Source organism: Lissotriton helveticus, chromosome 3_1 (assembly GCF_964261635.1).
Source record: "Lissotriton helveticus chromosome 3_1, aLisHel1.1, whole genome shotgun sequence".
Classification (NCBI taxonomy): Eukaryota; Metazoa; Chordata; class Amphibia; order Caudata; family Salamandridae; genus Lissotriton; species Lissotriton helveticus.
In genome coordinates, this window is record NC_136061.1 from 1,408,093,866 (window position 1) to 1,408,118,895 (window position 25,030).

Here is a 25,030-nt window from a genome sequence, read left to right on the forward strand (position 1 = left end):
CAAAGCTTGCTATTCCTTGGCAAAGAAGGAGCCTCCATTGGGGTTGCGTGCCCATTCCACCAGGGAGAAGGCAGCTACCACTGCTTTGGGACGTGAAGTCTCCCTTAATGACATCGGTCGGGTAGCTACGTGGGCATCGCTGCACATGTTCACAAAACACTACTGCCTGAACAGCCAAGTCCGGAGAGACGGCTTCTTTTGGCCGTTTTGTTCTCCAGTACTTTCTGGTGTGAATTTGGTTTGCCAACCCACCTCCGGGGTTGGTATTGCTGAGGTATCTATTCTAAGGTAAGGAATCTAGAACGAATTGTCTCTTTCAGATGAAAAAGTTACTTACCTTCGGTAACAATATATCTGTAAGAGGCATAGGTTAGTTATAGATTCCTTACTGCCCCACCCATCCTCCCTGTTCTGCGAACTGATTTCTAGGGTTAAGGACTTCCTTTCAGGTCCCTAGTTTTGTGCACCAATGTTCAGTGTTTTGCATGGCTCTGTGCTTCTGGGGTGGAAAGTCGTGTACAGGACTGATGTCTGCGCGCAAGGGCTTCGTCTAAGTAGCTACCGCGACATCATCCTGGTAACCACAACACCAATGACGAACGCGGAGCCGACAGACGCCACCTTTCGATGCACAGGGGTACTGCTGCCGAAAAACTTCCCGGATCCAGACTGACGCCTGGGGCTAAAGCTAAGGTAAGGAATCTATAAGTAATCTATGTCTCTTACAGATATATCGTTACCGAAGGTAAGTAACTTGTTCGTCGACGTGGGAGAGCTATGGAGAAAGGTTTCAGTGGAATGCTGCGCAAGGGGTAATTTAAAAGTTGAGAAATCCCCAGGCAGATACTGTATCTACCAGAAAAAGCGTTATTGAGGTAAGTAACTTGTTCTTTGTTTACAAGAGCCGTGCAATTGAGGGCGCAGCAAAGGCAATATGTCAGTGGTATGTAAGATTCTAATATAAATAACTATTTTGGTCCATTAGGTCAAACCACTCCCTCTTAGTACACTGAAGTTTCAGCCCAAAGCCATCTCATTTCCATAAAAACTTTCCTGTAAGTCTTTATGAATCCTTCATTTTAATTTGTAAATCTTCACAATCTGACATTTGCTTTGCCCCCCACTTTGGAGGTGTACTATTTCACTTTGCTCCACCAACACTCTTTGTCACCTGCAGACCTCCTGACTCACATCACAACCTGCCTTTACTGCTAGTTAGTAGTGGCCTCTGACTCTCTAGAAATACCTTTTCTTGTACTTGAGGCAAAAGCAACTCTTTTTCAAAGGCATATTGTTTTTGTCATGAACTGAAAAAATAACAGCTAGCTAACCAGGAAGTATCTGGCTAGTCCATTTGATGTTGCCTACAGGGCTAATATCCAGTTCTGGGCATGTTGGTCAGCCTCTTTGACTGACCATTAAAACCTTCCTTCACTTTATCTGCTTTTTCTATGGAAAATGAATATTCTCACATTTAACAATATGGATAACAATCGTCCTAGTAAGTACAAACTGTTCTCCCTAGTGATTTTTGTTCCCCCAATCCATGAGCTCCCAGTTCCTTTAATTGACTTGGCCGTCATACCCAATCTTTAGTCTATATGAGCATGTGCAAGTTGTGATCCCTGAGCATAAAGGTCAGTACAATAAGTAACTAGTATTTCCTTTACCAACGTATCCTGCTATGTGCTCTATTTTGGTGTTTTGTTCTTTTCTGATTAGTCCCAATACAGAGCACTGGAAGTATGGATGTTTCTTTTAGTTCAATTGGCTCTTCCACAAACACTTCCTACTTGCTGGCTGTACAGCATGTTCACTTATTGTCCTCTCCTTTACCAAAACTCTTGTCTTGTTATGTGGTTTCAGTTTCACAACTTAACAAACACATCCTTTGATTACCTATTGCTTCATCTCATAGCATTATTTGCATGCCTAAAGCAGCACAAACACAAGTCCTGATCTCTGATGAAAAGTTGAAGCTCGTTAAGATTTAAGACATATAAAAGTGTGGGCTTTTGCCAGAAAATGTATGTTAGTTTCATTCCTCCAGGCTTCCAAACCTCTAAGATACAAATATCAGTGACTGTTTTATTCTGAAAGCTAGTCGGAAGCCATTATTCTTTCCAGTTAAAACACTAACACGCTGATTTAAAAAAAAAATCATTGTCATTTTGATAAAACCAGCACACCCGCAAAGCATGGTCGAAGGGAATTCATTACTTTTCATTTTACAGGAAAGTTTGATTAAAATGGCGACACCAATACGGAAATCCTTGCCCCCTAGCGTCATTCCAGAAATACCCCTTCCCTGTGGGACATTCCACAAAACAGCTGTTCCATGTGACATTCTGCACAAGTCCTTCTCGCTTGTAACATCACATGCTCTTCTTGCATGTGACATTCTACACAAGGCCTTGTTCCATGTAACATTCTATACAAATCCTTGTCCCATGTGGCATTCTACAAAAGCACTCGCTCCTTGTGACATTCCACACAAGCCCCTGAGCCCTGGTACCTTTACACTCCTGCCCTTGTTCCATGTAACATTCTATACAAGTCCTTTTCACAATTGGAAGTCTTACATTAGCACTTGCACCCGTGCAATAGTGCAGTGTTCCAAGCAAACCTTTGCCACTGGTCTACTAACTGAACCTCTTCAGAATGATGCACCCCAATCCAGACAGCAGAATAGCTGCTACAGAAGAGGGCCATCAATCTGATTCCATCTGGATTTTCATTTTATAAAAATCACTTTTAGTTCAAAATAGCTTCTAGGTTTATCAAGGTTCTGGGATTTTCTGTTTTTTGAGGCAGAGGACTCTACTGTTGTGAACCAGGTCTGGAGTGATAGCAGCATGGTTTCCAAAATCTACCATTGGATCTCAATGTGGAACTTTCACCCTGCAGATCTGAATGAAAAGTAAATGTTTTATAAGTCCATTGATTTTGCTGTTGTCATATTGCCAAGTATAGACTGTGGGGAAGCTACCAACATGTGACGGTTAGAGAATTCCATTTCAGAGGTACTGTTTATTTCAGATTATATTGCCATCTCCATAATAAATACAAACTGGGGTTGGTTGGGTATGTTCATGAGAAGACCGATAAGACATTGTTTTCCACCAGTTCTGCACAAATATGTCAAGACTAATAACTGACTTTGCTTTATTTTTAAATCTTTTATCCTCATACTGTTTTAAAAAAACATTTTTGCTTTAAAGGGCTACGATAACACTGAGAGCAGCGTTCGCAAAGCTAGTGTCTTTTGTCTGGTAGCAGTTTACTCAGTAATTGGAGAAGAGCTAAAGCCACATCTCGCCCAACTTACAGGGAGCAAGGTATGATATAACTTCATTGTATTCCATGCATGTATGTGCTTGTTTTATATTTTAAAAGGGTATCTTAATCACTGTACAGTTATGGCTAAGAACTGTTGTTTACTGGGAGTAATGGTGCAAGGTGGTTCTTCGAATAGTCGTTCTCTGGCGGCTTGTAAATGCCTACTCTAAGTGAACATTTACTGTCTTGTGAGAAAAATCCAAAAAAGGACTATGTTTATTATGTATTTACCCACGTAAATTATTTTATAATAGTTAGACAGAAGTTATGCTTACAACATATATTCATGAACATTCATAAACAATACAATATTACTGGACGTCTCTGCTGCCTTTTACGCAGTCAACCATATTGCTCTTGTATGCATCCTGTAGTCTTGAATGGAATTCCCCAGCATGATCCTACATTCCTACTACCTTTATAACAGACACCTGTTTGTTCACAGGGGGAATCCTCATGGTCCTAAAACATCCCTATCACCTGGGGAGTCTCCCAGGATTCAATATTTTTCCCTGTCAACTTCAACCTCTATTTTGAACCACTTGGTACACTACTCGCAGCTAACACCATCAAGTTTCACAAAACTCTACTTCAAAATCTCCTCTGCTTTACAAATAGAGTGTCTTGAGCACTGCCTGCACATCATCCAGACCTGGCTGTCCAGCGCCACCCTGAAGCCAATCCAGTAAAGACAGAATTCCTGTTATTTGCCAAGAAAAGCAATCAAGATACAGCACAAACCTGTGTCATGTAACCTGAACCTTGACAGCTACGAACCCCAACATTCACTGAATGCCAAATCCCTTGGATTCACCCTGGTCACTAACCTCACCCTCAAGAAATACATTGTCCAAAAACACAAACAACGTGGTAATAGCTCTCTCTTCTAAAGGACATGAAACAGTTTATTCCGGAAAGCCATTTTCAGAACTGCTGATCAAGCCCTCATACTCTCACATTTGGGAGGTAACACCCTGCTCCATGGCCTCCCATCTCCACACTAGCTCCACGTAAAGGCATCCGACACGGCACAGTACGTCTGATCCAGGGCCTAAAGAAATATGATCACATCACACCCATCTTGATGGCACTCTATTACTCTACATGGCAGCTCTCATCATATTTAAAACTAGCTGCATCATTTAGATAGCCATGCACCACTGGTTTTCTTTCAGATATGCTCACCCATGTCTAGTGGTTCTAGTTACACCCTGAGCAAGGACGCCATCAGACTGCGTAATAAGAAGTTTAAAATAAATAATAAAAAAGGCATCTGGCCTTTTTCTATCTATGTACCCAGAATATGGAACAACACAACCTCCCCATACCCATCAGCACTGACCCAACATTGCTTCAATTTATGAGAGTTGAAGAAGTACCTCTTAAGAGAGCACCACTTGACAATGCATTAACAGTCCAGAAAACAGCTACTCCTCCCATCACTTTATTCTAGTCTTTGACCCTGTACAGCTCTCGCCTGCTTTTTGGCTAGATTTGCACAATAGAATTACCACAGCCATACTTACATACCTATAATATATCTGCTCATGCACAAAATCGTGGAATGCATTTGTAAATGTTAAATGTAGAATTTCTGATAGATACATCTGCCGTGTGGATTCCTCACCTTGTGAATATCCCCTTTCGTCCGCAACATTCGGAAATTCTTTTTGTAGCTTCGCGCCGACGTGGATCCGGACGTCACAGAGGCACGGCACCGCTCGCGACTCCGCTGACGTCACCGACGCCTATAATAGGCCCACGCCGGCGTGATGACATCAGTTCCCTTTTTTCGCGTCGTCGACGCTAACGGTTTTCTGGGATCGTACTGTAGCTTTACAGTAACTTTGTTACTATTATCCTATTACTGTGTCTATCTTTATATTCTTCGAAATGTCGTCGAAGAAAACTGGATTTAAGGCTTGCGGTGAATGTGGCAAGACTATGTCTATCACCGATCCTCATGAATGCTGTGTCTGGTGCTTAAGTTCCGACCATGACGTCGAGGATTGTCCTTGCTGCAAGATGACGACTCCGAAGGCTTTAAGGGAGAGAGAAACGAAACTCCTCGTGGCAAAACTTAAAAATAAGAAAGTTAAAAAGTCTTCGAAGTCTCGATCTCGACAGTCGAAGTCGAGGTCTCGTTCGAGGTCACGCTCGGAGTCGTCTTCGGCTCACGCTTCGAAGTCTTCGAGGAAGAAGCACAAGAAGAGGAGCCATGAGTCACGTCATCACTCTGAAAAGGACTCTAGTTCAGGACCGAAGTCCCAAGTCAAGCTTCTGAGTAAGGAAGTGGAAGTTTCAGAGTCGGAAGATCATAACTCTGTTGGTGAGGCTTCACATCCGAATTCACCCGATTCTCAGAAGCAGGTCCATTCTCCGGTTCCATCCAATCCTTCTGTTCAGGAGGATGAAGGTGAGGAGCAGGAGGCTGGTGAAGTCGAAGTTCCGGTGCCTGTGGGTTCGTCGAACCCGGTTCCTGGACTCGATGAAGAGGTCGACGTCGTATCGACTCCACCTCCTCAGGAACAACCCAGAGGTCCATATCCTGATTTTCCAACTCCAGGTCAGGATCCTTCTCAGTTCCTGAACGCCATGTTTGGTGTCTATTCCAGGGCAATGTTCCCGTATGGTGCACCTGTTGGTCCCACGGGTCCTATGGCTTTTAACTTGGGTGTTCCCCAGGCTTATGCCCCTGCGCCCTTCATGCCTTTTATGCCGGCTATACCACCGCATTGGCATTTTCCGGCACCTCCTGTGTCGTCGACGCCGAAGCGTACGACGCCGACTCCATCGACGCCGACTCCATCGACGCCGATTCCATCGACGCCGATACCTACGACTCCGAGACAGGATTCTGCTCGACCTCGAGTGAAACGACCTTATCCGACTTCGGGATCGACGCCGGTCCCGACTCCGTCGGAGTCGATTTCGAATCCTTCGACTTCCATCACGATGGAAAGATCGCGAAGAGAAGCCCAGAGACTTCTGGAGGAAGAAAGATACCAGTATACAGATACTGAGGAAGGAGAGTTACAGGATTCTGAAGATCCTTTTGAGGACTTGGGTGAAACCAGTGGACTTGAACTGTCCCCTGAGTGGGATTTGGCTTCAGTTTCGAATGTTCCTTCGAAAGATGTGGTTCCTTATCACACCGTTATTAAAAAAGCAGCGAGTTTATTGAACATTACTCTGCCCACTGCTGATTTTAAACCAAATATTTTAACTGAGGTTCTTCATTCACCCTCTTCTGTTATTGAACCTATGTTACCCTTCAATGATGCCTTATCTGCGCCCATCTATGAAGTATGGAAGAAACCTTTGTCTGCTCCTGCAGTTTCTAGGACAGTGGCGAGGAGGTACAGAGTTCCTCCGGGTGACCCTGAATTCTTGTCAACACACCCCCTACCTGAGAGTTTAGTTGTTCAGGCTGCCTGTTCGAAGAGGTCTGCTGGGGCTTTTCCCCAGGTTCCTGGAGATAAAGAATCCAGGAAGCAGGATCAAACTGCTAAGAAAGTCTTCTCTTCAGCCAGTATGGCACTTAAATCAACTAACGCAACTTGTCTGATGGGTAGGTATATTCATGCCTTGATGGATTCTGTCAAGCAATTGGTTCCGAAAATCCCTGAGGAACAGAGGAAGGATTTTCAGGAGGTAATATCGGACACTCAGGCAGCTGCGAGGCAAGTAATCCAGAGTGGTTTGGACACTGCTGATTCGGTGGCAAGGGTCATGGGCTCATCCGTGGCCACTAGGAGGGCTGCCTGGCTTAAAACTTCAGAGTTCTCTGCGGACGTCCAGTCTGTTTTGATGGACTTGCCTTTTGATGGCTCAGGATTGTTCGGTAAGAAGGCTGATACTGCCTTGGAACGTTTTAAGGACAGTAGGGCCACTGCAAAATCTTTGGGTCTCCAGTCCAGAGGTACTACTGGAAGACGCTTCAGAGGGTTTGGCAGATCTTCCTTTCGTTCTTACAGACCATCTCAGCAGCAGCCACAACAGCAGCAGAATACGCTGTACAAGTCGTACAGGGGCAGGCAAAGATCCCGCCCTAGAGGTCGTCAAGCTTCTTCCTCCTCTTCCTCCTCCCCTTCCCAACCCCCTACCAACGCAGCAAAGCAGCCCTAGATCCGCCATTCCGGATCATGTGGGCCCAGTGGGGGGTCGGCTTACACATTTTCTACAAGATTGGGAATTAATAACATCGGATCTTTGGGTTCTCAATCTTGTAGAGAATGGGTATGCACTTCCTTTCCGGGAATTCCCTCCCAATTACCCTCCTTGCCAGGGTTATTGTTCGGAGGACCACCTGCTTCTCCTGCAGGAAGAAGTCCTGGCTTTGTTCCGAAAAGGTGCGATAGAGGTGGTTCCAGAGCAGGAAAGGGGTCAGGGGTGCTACTCCCGGTATTTTCTGATCCCCAAGAAAGATGGCAGGCTTCGGCCAATCCTGGACCTCAGAATTTTGAACCTTTACCTGAAACAGGAAAAGTTCAAGATGCTCACTCTTGCGCAGGTTCTTCAAGCGCTGCTAGAAGAAGACTGGATGGTGTCGATCGACTTGCAGGATGCGTATTTTCATATTCCCATCTTGAAGTCGCACAGAAAGTATCTCCGTTTTACGGTTGGGTCACAACACTACCAGTTTGTGGTCCTTCCGTTTGGTCTTACTACTGCACCTTGAGTTTTCACCAAGGTGATGGCAGTGGTGGCAGCTCATCTCAGGAGAATGGGGATACATGTGTTTCCGTATCTAGACGACTGGCTGATCAAGGCGGAGTCGTCGGAGAATGTGCTCCATCATCTGCAAGAGACAACTCAGTTGTTGCACAGGTTGGGTTTTTCGATAAATGTACCCAAGTCTCACCTGGTGCCCTCACAGCGCAACCTGTTCATAGGTGCGGTACTGGACACTACTGTGTGTCGTGCATTCCCTCCTCCTCAAAGGATTCGCGACATACGGGAAATGATTCCTTTGTTCTGCAATGGAGCGGTCGTTCCAGTTCTGAAGGTTCTTCGCCTGCTCGGTCTGATGGCTTCTTGTATTCTGTTGGTCAACCCTGCACGCTGGCACATGAGGGCACTCCAGTGGTGCCTCCGCAGGCAGTGGTATCAGCACAACGGAGATCTCAGGGAGTCAGTGAAGATCTCCAGAGAAACTGCAGCGGATCTGTCTTGGTGGAGCGTGGAAGGCAATCTGTCTCAAGGGAAGCCTTTCCAGATTCCTCCATCGGTTGCCACAGTGATATCGGATGCTTCCACTCTAGGGTGGGGTGCTCATCTGAGGGACCTGGAGGTCAAGGGTCTTTGGTCTCCAGAGGAAAGGTTGCTTCACATCAACCTTTTGGAATTGCGGGCGATACGTCTGGTGCTCAAGGCCTTCCTCCCTTCCCTTCGCGGTCAGTCGGTTCAGGTCCTGACGGACAACACGACCGCGATGTGGTACATCAACAAGCAGGGAGGAGTAGGGTTGCAGTGTCTCTGCAGAGAGGCTCTGCGTCTCTGGTCCTGGGTTCAGGACCATCGGATTTGTCTGATGGCAAATCATCTGGCCGGTGTTCAGAACGTTCGTGCAGACAGTCTCAGTCGGCAGTTCTCTGCCGATCACGAGTGGAGGCTCCATCCGGGGGTAGTTCACAACATCTTTCAGATGTGGGGGACTCCTCGGGTGGACCTGTTCGCCACTCGCGAGAATGCTCACTGCCTGTCATTCTGCAGTCTCCAGTATCCGATGCAAGGAGCCTTGGGGGACGCGTTTCAGTTGAGTTGGAGCTCGCAACTTCTTTACGCGTTTCCTCCCATACCATTGATTCCTTGGGTTCTGAGGAAAATTCGCCAAGACCGGGCCCAAGTCATATTGATCGCCCCGGATTGGCCAAGAAGGGTGTGGTATTCAGACCTTCTCCACCTCTCCTCTCGCCCGCCGCTCCGTCTCCCTCACAGGGCAGATCTCCTCTCTCAGATGGAGGGGCAGGTTCTACACCCCCACCTCCAGACCTTACACCTTCATGCCTGGAGATTGAACGGGGCAACCTGATTTCTTTTTCTCTCCCTCACGATGTGGTGGATGTCATTTTGTCAGCCAGGCGTGACTCCACTAAGTCCATCTATTCTTATAGGTGGTCTAAAGTTGTTACTTGGTGCAGGGAGAAGTCTATAGACCCTTTGAGGGCCCATTTATCTGATGTTCTCCAGTTTGCCCTTTCTCTGGCACAGCGAGGGCTTGCTGTTGCCATTGTGAAGGGTTATCTTTCTGCGCTGTCGGCTTTTATCTGTTTGCCTGACCAGCCTTCTCTTTTTAAATCTCCTATAGTTTTAAGGTTTTTGAAGGGCCTCACGAATAAGTTCCCTCCTACCCCTTTTATTGTGCCTCAGTGGGATTTAAATCTTGTTTTGACATTTTTAATGGGTGCTCCTTTTGAGCCTCTTCACAAATGTCCTATGAGGCTTCTGACTTTCAAAACAGTTTTCCTCTTGCAATAACCTCGGCAAGGAGGGTAAGTGAGCTTCAAGCTCTTAGTCACAAGCCCCCTTTCTTGTCCATTCATGCTGATCGAATGGTTCTTAGGACCAGGGCTGCTTTTCTGCCAAAGGTGGTGACTTCTTTCCACCTTGGTCAATCCATTACCCTTCCTACCTTTTATCTTCCCCCACACCCTTCCAAGGAGGAGGAGAGATTACACCGTCTTGACCCCAAGAGGGCGGTGTCTTTTTACCTGGACAGGACTAAAGACTGTCGTTTGGATGACCAGCTCTTTATTGGCTTTGCTGGCTGCAAGAAAGGAAGAGCGGTCCATAAGAGGACTTTGTCAAGATGGATCGTCCTCTGTATTAAGATCTGCTACTCTTTGGCCGGTAAGGAACCTCCAGAGGGTATAAGGGCTCATTCTACGAGAGCTAAATCATCAACCTCAGCGTTGGCTAGAGGTGTGCCTGTTGAGGATATTTGTAGAGCGGCAACTTGGTCTTCCCTCCACACTTTCGCAAAGCATTACTGCTTGGATGCCGAGGTGAGGAGGGAAGGTCATTTTGCACGCTCTGTCCTTCAGGATTTCCTGGTCTAGAAGAGTGGACACCCTTCTCCGGGAGTGGGGACTGCTGTGGGACTCTATTCACAAGGTGAGGAATCCACACGGCAGATGTATCTATCAGAAGAACAAGTTACTTACCTTCGGTAACGCTTTTTCTGGTAGATACTATATCTGCCTGTGGCTTCCTCACTGACCCACCCGCCTCCCCGTTGTCCACTCTTCTATGCCAGAAGTTTCTATAATGTATTATTTTATTGTCAAGGAGTTGTTTATTTAAAATGTTTTATTGCATTTGCTTCACACTGTGTGTGTTACCTTGATTTCTATACTGCGTATACTGTGTATATGTCTACTGTCATCGGTCCGTCCGTGTGCTTCGAAGGCACGGAAAAAAGGGCGGAACTGATGTCATCACGCCGGCGTGGGCCTATTATAGGCGTCGGTGACGTCAGCGGAGTCGCGAGCGGTGCCGTGCCTCTGTGACGTCCGGATCCACGTCGGCGCGAAGCTACAAAAAGAATTTCCGAATGTTGCTGACGCAAGGGGATATTCACAAGGTGAGGAATCCACAGGCAGATATAGTATCTACCAGAAAAAGCGTTACCGAAGGTAAGTAACTTGTTCGTTAGAAATAAAATTAGTTAAGAAAACATGTACACAGATAGAACATCAACTCTCTTTTATCCATATCTAATTATTATTTTGCAGTCTACCCCCTAACATATTTAGCTACTGCAATATTATTTTTAAGAGCCCCTGATTAAGGAAAAAAAGCTGTCAATTGTGAATGTTCCCTGAATGAAAATAAGATTGTTTCTTTTGGTGTTTAAGGTGGTGCACTACCCTAGCATGCTAAGCAGATCAGTTAGCTAGTTAAATGTGCCCATCAATGTAGAATGAATATCTGAATACACTGCTGCCTATTACAGTTTGAGCTTTAGATCACAGTTGTCTTGCTTCTGTCAATGTATGTTGTCTTAAGCCACTATTCGCTTTGATTTCTTCATGAACGTATATTTTTTAACTTGCTGTTGTCCAGTTTGGGTGAGTTTTCAGATCCCCCCCCCCCCCCCTTCTGATCCGCTTCAGTTCTTGTGCCAATAGACCGTTTGTGATGTTAGTCTACCAGACTCCCATCCCATTAACGTTGATGGCATTTTTCCAAAGTGACCATTGCAAGGAAAGGATAACACTCACCTAACAGTTCTGCTGAGCTATCTTTCAAAACCTTGTGGGTTTTGTTGGCGGCAAATGTCGTCCACGGACCCTCACTCCATTTGTATGTGGTGCTTGGGAGAGCCAAAAACAAAGGCAGGGACGAGTTGGGCTGTTTTTTAACCAGGAGGGCATCGGAACAAAAGATCTCCGCTAAACAGCCCCTCTATGGCTTCCCGTCGGGTATTGCACCGCCTACCCGACGAGGAGCAAGCCCATATGATGAAGCATGACACCTAGCTTGCTGGGTGTGTGAGGGCTTTAGTTCCAACAAGGAGGATTCCCCTCAGGTGTGCCTTCTCCCACTTTTGGTTCATCCCCTTCCCCCACTTTTTAGCCTCCTCTACTGGGGAACTGCGTACCTTTCTTTGTTTAGGTGCTTGGGAGAGCACCATGACTCCAAGGAGAGCGACTCTGTCGTTTACTTCGACGAAGTCACTGTGGGAACGTTGGATGAAGCTCCTGTTGGTGCGGCTATCACAGTCACTGCATGGTCCGTTCGCGAGCCTGGTCCAGGAGCTGTTTCAGTGGACATCACACTCCATTGTTGTCCCACGGTAAGTCTCGACACAGGCAGTCGCAGCGTCCCCCCGACTTCACCGCGCAGAGAATCCGACTTTTACGCCTCCTCCTCTTGCCGGGTGGGGACTGCGTGCACAAGTTAGCTCCACACCTCCCTGTTTACCCGGGAGACTCTGACCCAGAAGGGAGCATATTATTGCTCTCTGCATGCCACCTTTGGGTCTTTACCTTCATCTAGAGCGCCTTCCTGCCCCAAGGAGGCGAGTGGTTCCTCGGCTGTCCACACCAGTGAGTTTTCCCTGGACTTCAGATCGGTAATGATAGTCGACTCCGTCTCGGCACCGATGCACAGCCCTTTGGGGTTCCTACCTTCTGCGCGTGAATCAGATCACCAGACTCCGACGACAATGTCGGCAGCGCCAATCAACACCTTGCCACTTACCCTCTCTGACTTCGAGGCGTCACTAACTTGGTGCCGGTAGATGTCGAGTGAAGAGCAAATGGTACCCCCTATCTCAGAAACCCTTCTTCCTCTTTCTGTGGAACGCTCCAATCTTTTTTCTTCTGATGAACACTGTTTAGGAGGTGATGGGGAGGAGTCGGAATTTCTGCACCCCATATCTGATTCTGCTCAGCCTCCTGTGGAGGAAAGCTGGCTAACTAAACTGGGTGAAGCTAGTGGATTCCCCAGCCTCGGGCCTTTTTTCCCCTCTTGGTCTTGCTACAGTGGTGAGTTCCTTAACTAAGAGTTAATCCCAGGCGTCAGACTGGATCCGGAATTTTTTTGTGCGGGTAGGTGGTGGTGTTCAGTGGCCCAAAAGTGACGTGCAAGGTGTCTATATAGTTGCCACCCCAGTGCACCGACGTCAGTGCTTTTCTTTCAGCGCCAGTCAGCGCAGATCCGGGGAAAGGAGAGAACTGCCCCCAGTCATTTTTTAACTGACTTTCTCAACTTTTTGTCAAAGTCTTTTTGAGATTTTTCTTTGGTGTGGCAGGACGCCAACTAGGAAGGCCAGCTTCAAGCCCTGTGGCGCCTGTCACCCACAGATGTCAGTGACGGACCGGCACCTTGTTTGCCTCTGGTTCCTCGAGCATGACCACGACTTGAAGACCTGCACTGACTACCCATAGGCGTTCACTGTAGTTCACAGTAGGCCACGAGCACCTTCAGTTCGCAGTACTCCCTTTCAGCCTTACCAGCACCCCTTGGGTGTTCAGCAAGGTGATGGCGGTGGTCGCAGCTCAACTGTGGAGAATAGGGGTGCCAGACTTACCCTATCTCAAAACCTGGCTGTTGAAGGGGGCTCAACCCAAACTGTTGTCTCTCACCTCCAGGCTACGACAGACCTCCTACATTCACAGAAGTTCACTATCAACGTGCCGAAGTCACACCTGACTCCCTCTCAGATGCTCTCGTTCATCATAGCTGCAGTTTTGGGCTTATCCTTTCTGGCGGCGAGTCCATGATATTCTGGATGTGATACCCATGTTTTAGCCCCTAGCCTGGATTTCTGTGAGACTGAGGCTGCTGAGCCTCATGCCTCCTTCATCCTGCTGGTGACACATGCCAGATGACATATGTGGGCTCTGCAGTGGAACTTGAAGTTCCAGTGAGCGCAGCATCAGAGAAATCACTACGACCTGGTCCAGATCTCGGAGCGGACTGTGAAAGTTTTGCAGCCGTGGCTAATGAACTGCTAGTGGTTCACAGCCAGAACCCTCTCCCTTCCCCAACCAGATCTCACAGAGTGTCACTCCTGGGAAGGGGCGGCCATCTGGGAGCGTTGAAGGTCAGATTACTTTGGTCTCCGGCAGAATACCTGCTCCACACACCGACCTGTTGGAGCTCAGAGCAATCTGATTGCCATTGAAGGCCTTTCTACCCTCCATCAAGGGAAGGCTGGTGCAAGTGTTGATGGACAACACTGCTACCATGTTGTACTACAACAAAGAGGGCGGGGTGCCGTTGTGAACCCTTTGTCAAGATACCCTGCGGGGCATTTCCCTGAAAGTCAAGGTGGACGAACTTAGCCATCGATGCCTAGTGGATCACGAATGACATCTCCAACTGGAGGTAGCTCAACGTCTCTTTCAGCAGTGCAGTGAGACTTGGTTAGATCTGTTCGCCTCTGCCCAGAATGTGTAATGTCAGGAGTTTCCAAGGCGGCACTTGCTCGAAGATGCTTTGAGTCTCGAGTGGAGCTCAGGCCTCCTATACGCATTTCCGCCCATACCACTCCTGCCCAGAGTTCTCAAGAAGATAAGGCATGAACGGGCAGAAGACATCCTTGTGGCATCCGAATGTGCATGGAGAGTCTGTTATCCCGAGCTACTGAGCATGGCCATCGATCCTCCGATCAGGCTGCTCCTTTGGGAGGATCATCTGTCCCAGCAGCAGGGGAGAGTCCACCACACCGTTTTCTTGCATAGAGATTGAGCATCAGCAGTAGATAGCTTTTGACCTTCCTCCCGGAGTCTGCATTATTATTCTGGCAGCCAGGCATCCTTCCACCAAGACGGGATACACCTTCCATTGGAAGGGATTTGTATCATATTGTACAGACAAGTCCATTGATCCACCTTCTGCCACTCTTTCTGATATTTTGCTTTCTATTTTTACCCTTGCCCAGCAGGGCTCTGTTTTGGGTTCTCTTACGCTCGGTCTGCCTTCTTGCGGCTGTCTGATGACCAACCCTCTTTAATTCTCCTATTGTAAATAGATTTTTGAAGGGCCCTGTACATATGTCCCCTGCTTCTCCTTTTATTATGCTTCAGTGGGACCTTAATTTGGTCCTCACGTTCCTGATGTGTACTTCTTTCGAGCCTCTGCGCAATGGACACCTTTTCTCATGGCAATCTGCCCAGAGGGTGAGTGAGCGGCAGACTTTGCCATCCAGGCCTGCCTTTTTCTCCGTTTACTGTGACAAACTGGTGCTTCACACTAGGGCCTCTTTCTTGCCAAAAGTGGTCACACCATTTCGTGTGGGCCAATCTGTCACCTGGCCCATCTTCTATGCTCCTCCACATCCTTCCAAAGAAGTGGGGAGCGACCCCACCGTCTGTACCCAAAAAGAGTGTTGTCATTCTACCTTGGCCACGCACGAAAGTTCCTGGTGGACTACCAACTCTGTGGGGACTAATGGAGCAAAAAAGGGTAGGGTGGTGCTGAAGCGCACCACCTCTCGATGGATCATATACTGCATCAAGATCTGCTACACATTGGCAAAGAAGCTGCCTTCTGAAGCCTTACATGCTCATTCCTATCTCGGGCAGCAACTCGACCATCCATGCACATGTTCACTAAACATTATTGCCTGAACAGTCAAATCCGTGGGATAGACACGTCGCCTGTTTGGTCGTGCAGGACTTCCTAGTTTAAATGCGTCCGCAAACTCTCCTACAGGACTGGTTTTGCTTGGGTATCAATTCAAAGGTAAGGAATCTGCGGCTAGAAGCCTGTATCAGATAAACAAGTTACTTACCTTCGGTAATGCCTTATCTGTTACAGAGACTATCTAGCCACAGAATTCTTACCAACCCACCCATCCTCCCGATCTGCGAATTAATTTTCAGGGATAGGGATTTCCTCTATCTGAAAGAGACACGTTAGTACTAGATTCCTTACCTTAGAATATCCCCAGGCGTCAGACTAGATCCGGAAATTTTTTGCGTAGCAGTACCCTTGCGCGTCAGTAGGCGTCGTCTACGGCTCCGCGTCCGTCGTCGGCGCCGTGATGACGTCGTCTGAGTACTTAGACGCTGCCTCCGCGTGCTGACGTCAGTTCTTCTTTTTTCCGCACCAGCAGCGCAGATCCGGAAAAAGTGGTACCTTAGTCACTTTTTGACTAACTCTCTTTTTGATCTCCTTTTTCGAGTCTTCGACTCCTAATCGTTGCCGGTAGGGATGCCTGGTTTCAAGCCCTGTAAGGATTGCGACCGACTGATGTCGGTGACGGACCCTCACCGTCGGTGTCTCCACTGTCTCGGTGTCGACCACGGCGACAAGGCCTGTTCCGACTGCCGGGCCCTGACTTCGAAGGCTAGACGGGAGCGGTCCCGTAAGTGGCTCGAACTCCGGCAGTCGGCCCCACGCCAAGAGAGGTCCCGGTCCGGACGGAGGTCGAGGGACCAGTCGCGGGAGCGGAGCCATCATAGCTCCGGGAGTCGACATCACTCCTCTGGGTCGAAGTCGTCAGGTAAGCACAAGAAGTCGAAGAGACGTCATCGCTCTTCCGACTCCCCCCCGACGCTCGCGCGGCGCGGCCGGGGGTTCAGGTGGCACCGCCCACGCGGCTCCGTCGGAGTCGCAGGCGCCGCGTCCGGCTTCATACCCGTCGGTCCCTGGGCCTAACGCGACGCCGGAGGAGATCGAGCGGTACCTCATGGCCATGAGGGCCCTCTCTCCTTCGACGGGCTCTGCGGCGCCTTCGGGCCCAGCGGTCCCGTCTGGGGGTCCTAGCGGGTCGGCGGCTCCGGCCCCGACGCCGTCGGGTGTTTCGGCTCCGACGCCGCCGGCGCCTTCGGGCCCGGCGCCGCAGGATCCCACTGGTTCCGGATCCGGGTCGTTGCCGGTGGATTTAACGACCTCCCCGGCGCCGTCCCCTCGGGTGTCACCACCGGCGCCGTACTCGGGCGGCGCCGTCCCCGATACCTCACTCGACCCGAAGCGCCGCCGCCGATTATGACGCCGTTCGGAGAGTTTACTTTCCATGAACCGGACCCATCCTTTGTTGAACCTGACTACCAGGAGATGGGTGATGAGGAGGATTGGGAGGGGTCTGAGGACCCTCTGGCAAGTGAATGCCAGTCTCATGAGGACTGGGCAGGTGAACTTGGGGAGGCCAGTGGTATAGACACTTCGCCTGACACTGGCTTTGTCTCGCCTCCTACCGTGGCTACGGAGGAGGGGGCAACCTATAGTGTAGTGTTGATGAAGGCAGCCAAGGCCTTGGGCCTTGAGCTCCCCGTCGCGGCCGTGAGGACTAACCTCCTCACTGAGGTCCTTAAGCCGCAGTCATGCTCAGCCGAGCCTCTGCTGCCGTTTAACGAGGCCTTAACCGACGTTCTTTTGGGCACTTGGTCCAAGCCCGCTATGGGTTCGCCCGTAGATAGGAACGTGGCCATACGCCACCGCCCGGCCCCGGGCGACCCATGTTTCCTGTCCACCCACCCCACCCCCGAGAGTCTGGTCATCCAGGCCTCCAATTCCCAGATCGCATTCCCGTCGGCACCGCCGGACAGGGAATCCAAGAGGTACGAGCAGTACGGTAAAAAGATCTTCTCATCCCTTAGTTTGGGATTGCGGTCTTCCAATACCGCATGCCTCTTGGGCCGCTACACCCACTCTCTGTGGGATACGGTTGCGGAAGTGCTGCCAGAGTGTCCGTTGGAGGTACGGGCCAAACTCGGACAAGCCCTTGTGGAGGGCCGGGATGCAGCCAAATATTCTATCCGGTGTGGGCTGGATACCACCGACTCACTAGGTAAAGCGATGGCAACGACGGTGGCGGTCAGACGCCACGCCTGGTTGAGGTCCGCCAACTTTTCGGCCGGTGTCCAAAACACACTGATGGACATGTCGTTTGATGGCCGTCACCTTTTTGGCGACAAGGCAGACCATGCGCTTGAGCGCTTTAAGGACTCCAGGGCTACGGCCAAGTCCTTGGGCCTCTCGGCCCCGCGTCAGCAATCGGCTGCCTTTCACTCCTTTCGTGGCCACGGAAGGGGTGTACCCACACGGGCTGCCAGCCACGCTCCGCAGGGTAATACCCAACGCGGTGGCGGTCTGGGACAACGGCGAGGTCAGCCCACACCTTCCCCCGCACCATCCGCCTCAAAACCCTCCTAGTCCGTGCTTTCTGGCCCATGTGACGCCAGTGGGGGGCAGGGGTCGCCATCACCACCTCCACTGGCGCACTGTCACATCGGACAGGTGGGTGCTGCAAATCGTCCGAAGGGGCTACTCCCTCCCCTTCGAGGCGACTCCTCCAGCCATGCCACCGCAAAACCACCGTGTATCGGGGGATCATTTGCGACTTCTGCAGGAGGAAGTTACGGCCCTCTTGGCCAAGGGGGACATCGAGCGCGTTCCTGGGCCAGAAGTAGGGTGTGGTTGCTACTCCCACTACTTTCTGGTACTCAAGAAGGGCAAAGGGGGTCTACGCCCTATCTTGGACCTACGGAACGTCAACGGCTTCCTCCGGAAGGAGAAGTTCAAAATGCGGACACTGGCTCAGGTCCTAGCTGCCCTGGACCCAGGAGACTGGATGGTAGCGTTGGACTTGCAGGACGCTTATTTCCACATCCCCGTCCTGCCGGCCCACCGGCGCTACCTGCGGTTCACGGTAGGCCACGAGCACTTTCAGTTTACCGTGCTCCCCTTCGGCCTTACCAGCGCCCCACGGGTGTTCACAAAGGTGATGGCGGTGGTCGCAGCTCATCTGCGCAGGTTCGGGGTTCCAGTCTTCCCCTACCTCGACGACTGGTTGTTGAAGGCGGGCTCGCCCCAGACAGTCGTCAGCCACCTCCAGACTACGGCAGATCTCCTGCACCAGCTGAGGTTCTCCATCAATGTGCCAAAGTCACACCCGTGCCCCTCTCAGAAGCTCCTTTTCATCGGAGTGGTTCTCGGCGCGGTTTCGGGTTTATCCACCCGAACAGCGGGTCCGGGATATTCAGGCTCTGATTCCCATCTTTCAGCCGTTATCCCGGGTCTCGGTCAGGTTGACGCTGCGGCTTCTGGGACTGATGGCCTCCTGCATCCTACTGGTGCATCACGCCAGATGGCGGATGCGGGCTCTGCAGTGGGACCTGAAGTTTCAGTGGGCCCAGCATCAGGGCAACCTGTCCGACCACGTCCTGATCTCGGAGGGCACTGCGAGACAGCTGCAGTGGTGGCTCACGGACCGCGATTGGGTCAGCGGCAGATCCCTCTCCCTTCCCCAACCGGAGCACGTAGTTGTGATGGACGCGTCCCTCCAGGGCTGGGGTGGCCACATGGGAGAGGCGGAGATCAGAGGCCTCTGGTCTCCGGCGGAGGCCCGGCTCCACATCAACCTGTTGGAGGTACTGGCGATTCGTCTGGCACTGAAGGCATTCCTCCCCTCTGTCCGGGGGAGTGTAGTGCAGGTGTTCACGGACAACACCACCGCCATGTGGTACTGCAACAAACAGGGCGGGGTGGGGTCGTGGACCCTTTGCCAGGAGGCTCTGCGCCTCTGGCAATGGCTGGAACGCCAGGGCGTGACCCTGGTGGCTCAACACCTGGCAGGTTCTCTGAACGCCAGGGCGGACGAGCTCAGCCGTCGGTGCATGATGGATCACGAATGGCGTCTGAACTCGGACGTGGCGCAAGGCCTCTTTCGGCAATGGGGAGAGCCTTGGTTAGATCTATTCGCCACCGAAGAGAACGCGCAATGTCATCAGTTCTGCGTGTTGGAATTTCCAAGGCGGCACTCGCTCGGAGACGCTTTTCGTCGCGAGTGGAGTTGCGGTCTGTTGTACGCCTTTCCGCCTATACCACTTCTGCCCAGATTGCTGAAGAAGATCAAGCGCGACCGGGCCCAAGTCATCCTTGTGGCTCCAGACTGGGCACGAAGGTACTGGTATCCAGAGCTACTCAGTATGTCAGTCGATCCCTCGGTTCGTCTGCCTCTTCAGGAGGGCCTTCTGTCGCAGCAACAGGGGACGGTCCTCCACCCGAACCTGTCCAGTCTCCACCTCCATGCTTGGAGATTGAGCGGCGACAGTTGAGGCCATTTGACTTGCCTCCTGAAGTCTGTAACATCATTCTGGCAGCCAGGCGTCCCTCCACAAAGTCGGTATACGCCTGCAGGTGGAACAGATTTGTGGCATGGTGCACAGCAAAGGCTGTGGATCCTCTTGCTGCCCCTCTCTCTGAGGTTCTTCTCTTCCTTCTTTCTCTTGCCCAGCAGGGCTCTGCTCTGGGCACTATCAAGGGCTACCTATCTGCCCTTTCAGCCTTTCTGAGGCTGCCTGATCAACCTTCTTTGTTCAAGTCCCCTATTGTAAATAGATTTATAAAGGGCATCACACACGCGTTTCCTCCTGTTCCTTTTGTGATGCCTCAGTGGGACTTGAACCTGGTTCTTACATTTCTGATGTGCGCTCCCTTTGAGCCACTTCACAACTGTCCTCTCCGCCTTCTAACTCTGAAGACTGCTTTCCTAGTTGCCATCACCTCTACCAGGAGAGTGAGTGAGCTCCAGGCTCTTTCTTGTACTCCTCCTTTCCTTTCTGTCCATCCGGACAAGGTTGTGTTGCGTACTAAGCCATCTTTCCTGCCCAAGGTTGCCACGGCCTTCCACATCGGGCAGTCTATCACCTTGCCCACCTTCTTTCCGCCTCCGCATCCCTCTAAAGAGGAAGAGCGGCTCCACCGCCTGGACCCAAAACGTGCGCTCTCGTTCTATTTAGATCGCACACGCCAGTTCCGGGTGGATGACCAACTCTTTGTTGGTTACGTGGGCGCTAAGAAGGGGAAAGCGGTGCACAAGAGGACCATCTCCCGGTGGATCATCTTGTGTATCCAGGCATGAAACTCCTTGGCTAAAAAGGAGCCCCCTGTTGGATTGCGGGCTCATTCCACCCGAGCCACGGCAACTACAACTGCCCTGGGCCGGGGAGTGCCCTTACAAGACATCTGTCAGGCAGCTACGTGGGCATCGCTGCACACGTTTGCAAGACACTACTGCCTGGACAGCCAAGTCCGGAGGGATGGCTTCTTTGGCCGTTCTGTCCTCCAGGACCTTCTGGTGTGATTATTGGTTCGCAGACCCACCACCGGGGTTGGTATTGCTGGGGTATCTATTCTAAGGTAAGGAATCTAATACTAATGTGTCTCTTTCAGATGCACAAGTTACTACTTGTGTAACGATATATCTGTAAGAGACATTAGTTAGTATTAGATTCCTTACCGACTCACCCATCCTCCCTGTTCTGCGAACCGATATCTAGGGTTAGGGTTATCCCCTTTCAGGGCCCTAGTTTCAATGGCACCCGTGTTGGTTTTTAACATGGCTCAGCGCTTCTGGCGCGGAAAGCTGTGTCTAAGAACTGACGTCCGCACGCGGAGGCGGTGTCTAAGTACTCTGACGACGTCATCACGGCGCCCACGACGCCCACGACGGACGCGGAGCCGCAGACGACGCCTACCGACGCGCAAGGGTACTGCTACGCAAAAAAATTCCGGATCCAGTCTGACGCCTGGGGATATTCTAAGGTAAGGAATCTAATACTAACTAATGTCTCTTACAGATATATCGTTACACAAGTAGTAACTTGTGCTTCAGGGCCCTAATTTTGACACCAGTGGTCAGTGTTCTTCGTGGTTCAGTGCTCCTGACAAGTAATGTCACTAAAAGAAACTCATGTTATTGCACTGTGGTGGTGCCTATATAGGCACTGCACACATCACATCAGACAATGCCACGTGGAGCCGAACAACACCACCTACCAGCGAGCCGAGGTACTGCTCATGAAAAACTTCCAGATCCAGCCCGGCGCCTGGGGATAATTCTGAGGGAAGGAATCTGCTGCTATATAGTGTCTCTAACAGATAAGGTTGTTACCAAAGGTAAGTAACTTGTTCATTGCAACCACTCCGAATTCACTTTGGTATTGTAGATCAATAGCAGCATTTAAGAAAAACTTTGAACCAGATTGAGCTTGCCTGTAATCCAAAACACCAACGTTGAGCAATAGTGTAGAGCTTTTTTGCTTTCATATTTTTTATAAGGAAAGATGACAAATGACCTCCAGTACACACTGCTTCTCATAAAATCTTTATACATGCACTCCACCCACAGATATTAAGATAACACCCTTATATGTATCAGTTCAGTGGGAAGATTTGGCAGTCAGACCCATTCACCTTTGCTTAGAGTACAATAAAAATGGATTGTTTGTAGAGACAAAGTACAACTTAAAGAAAGCTTAAGAACGTTATCAAAGCAGGGTGACTAATTTCCTCACTTGTAGCTAGGCTGTACCATATGATCCTCGTGTTTGGATCTGTCTTTTGTGGCTCGCAAACTGGGAACCTAGTATTTTAAAGTAATATGGCCAGTCTCTTGTTTCCTGTCGGGAGACAGATGTGGGCAGGTAAGTGTTCTCAATACGTGACTGAATTACCAGGAACATTTCATTTTAGAAAAATATAGAAATTTGTATACCACCCATTTCCCTTCTTCATCTTTACATACCATTGTTTCCAGCTTTGATCTTTTGCATGCACATAGTTGGGCCTTTTTTCAGTGAGCATACACTAGTCACTTGCAGAGTCCACTTTTGGACCTATCACCTTTCTCAACCTCCTCTTCTTCCCTCCATTACTGTATCATACTAATAGTGCTGTGTTTCCTTCCCCGGTATCACTCAATAATCGCTACTATGGGACGGCGCGTTTCTACCTTTTGAATACACAGTCATTCTGATATTATATTTAAAACTGAAGGCAGGGTACCTAAATCTGTACCAGTATCTTTGATTCCTGTAGTAGTGATGGCTAGCCTCACTATTCTTTGACAGTTTCTCTAAATACATGCAATATCTCCCATCTCTAACAATAGGATGTGTTGAACGAAAAAGAGGGCCTAGATAGTATTGTCTGTATTGCATTGTAGTCACAAAAGAGGATGTTCCTCCAAGAGTATAAGACCCTGCATAAGATGACAGCAAGCAGGATTGTGATGGAGCCCAACAAGCAATCTATTTGCTTTGTGTTGACTGCACTCCTTTTTTGGATCGTAGATCCATAGCAGTAAGGGGGATTCAAATTCTTGCACAACCTTTAAGAATGTTTCCTTTTTGAAGCCATTGGACTGCTTTCTGCACCCGTGGGTTTTATCACAATAGCTATTCATTTGCAGGCTCTGCTCAATCCCGTTTTCTTATTGTCAGCTTCTGCTAAACCAATCTCCACAAGAATTGAAAGGAAGTACCATAAGTACCTGCTTTGGATCCAGTGAAAATGTGCTGTCGCCTGCTGATGCTTTAGTGGTGGCTGAAGTTCCTGAACAGTCAGGGCATGACAACTCTGCAGATAGAGTAAGCTGCAGATTTGATTGGCTAGGAAAAAAAAGCCTTTCCTGCATCCAAGACACTGCATGGTGGTGATGAACCTGTAGTGCACCTATTTTCATATCTTTGTCCTGCAAGCCCACAGATGCTACACCTGACTCCCTAGAGGGTACATTTCTTTGGAGCCATCCTGATACGGTGTGCTTATGGGCCTTTGCTTCAGATCAACAAGCCCAGGACATTCAGGCTATGATCCGAAGTTTTAGCCTCTGTTCTGGGTCTCAGTGAAGATAGCTCTGAGGATTCATGGTCTAATGAGCTTCTGCATCCTACTCACTGGCTATGCCAGATGGAATATTCCAGCTCTGCATTGGATCTGAAGTCTCAATGGGCCCAGCACTACTGTATCTTGTAAGATTCCACCGAGGGTTCTGAGGAAACTGTAAAAGGTCTGCAGATGTGGGTGGCTGACCGCAGTAGGGCCAGCAGCAGACATTCCCCTCGCCCCTTCCCCACAAGGAGTAGATGGTGGTAATGGATGTTTCACCACTGGGCTATAGAGGTCCTCTGGGAGAATTGGAGATCAGAGAACTCTGGTCTCTGGTGGAGACTTGCCTCAATATTAATTTACCAAAGTTCCTGGTGATTTGCTTGGCATTGAAGGACTTCTTGCCAGCTAAGTGAGACTGGTGCTGGTTCTCATGGACAACACCACTTATATATTTTACTGCAACCAGTAGTGTGTGTTCATAGTTCCTCTGTCAAAAGGAACCATGGAAATGCCCTGATAACCCAAGCAGGTCCAGAGACCTGCATGGGTTAACAGGGCGTTTCCATCGTGAACCATCTGGCAGAGTCTTTGAACGCCAGGGTGTACAAACTAGGCTGGTGACACCTAGAGGATCATAAATGCCAACTAGATCAGGAGGTGTTGCATTGTGTTTTCTAAAGGTGGGAAGAGCCCTGGCTTGACCTTTTTCCTACCACAGAGATTAGTCCGTGTCAACACTTTTTTGCATTGTAGTTCCCAAGAAAGTTCTGTCTGAGACACATTCGGCCTACGGTGGAGCACAGGACTCTTGTATGCTTTCCTACTGCTGTCTTTCCTGCTCAAGTTATAAAGATCTTAAGGGTTTACAACATATGTTTCTGCCAGTGCCCGTTGTGATTTGACAGTGGGGCTCAAATCTGGTCCGCACTTTCCTAATGTGCACCCCTTTTGAGTCAGTACCCAGTGTCCATTTCGCCTCTTGACCTTGTCTCACTTATTGATAACATCAACACATCCTGAGTGAACTTCAGGTCTTCTTGCTCCCAACTACTTTATACAACCTTTTTTTCTAGGCAAACTTGCGTTAATAACATCAGCTGCGTTCCTACCGAGGGTTGTGGCACATTTCATGTCGGATATTCTATCACTCTTCTGACATTCTTCACTCTACCTCATCCTTCGAAAGAAGAGGAGAGATTCCGTTGATACAACCTCAAAAAGAGCATAAGCTTTTACATCGAATGCACCAAGGACCATCAGATGGATGATGAGCTCTTGGTCTGGTTCTCTGGAGCTAAGAAAGGTAAGGCGGTGCAGAAGCAGACCCTATCACGATGGATAGTCCTCTTTTTTATGCTCTGCTCAGCATTTGCTAAGAATCAGACTCCAGAAAGTGTGAGTGCTCATTGCACCAGAGCTAAGACTGCTACTAATACATTGTCACATGGAGTGCCTTTCCTGAATATCTGTCAGGCTGCTATGTGGACATCAGTGCCCTTTTTCATTAAACACTATTGCCTCGACAGTCATGTACATGGGATGGGCATTTTGATAATTCGGTCTTGCAGGATTTTCTGATCTGAGCTATGCCAGCCAGCCACCTTAAGAAGTTCTG

At 49.5% G+C, this 25,030-nt stretch overlaps 1 protein-coding gene across 5 annotated transcripts in view; it reads left to right on the forward strand.

The window, feature by feature from the left end:
- CLASP1 (cytoplasmic linker associated protein 1) overlaps window positions 1-25,030 on the forward strand; it is a 1,618,163-nt gene that overhangs the window by 1,498,042 nt on the left and 95,091 nt on the right. For all 5 annotated transcript variants that reach the window (XM_078682066.1, XM_078682063.1, XM_078682065.1 and 2 more), the window contains one exon: window positions 3,222-3,338. In XM_078682066.1, the coding sequence (XP_078538192.1) occupies window positions 3,222-3,338 (117 nt within the window). The remainder of the gene's footprint in view (window positions 1-3,221; window positions 3,339-25,030) is intronic.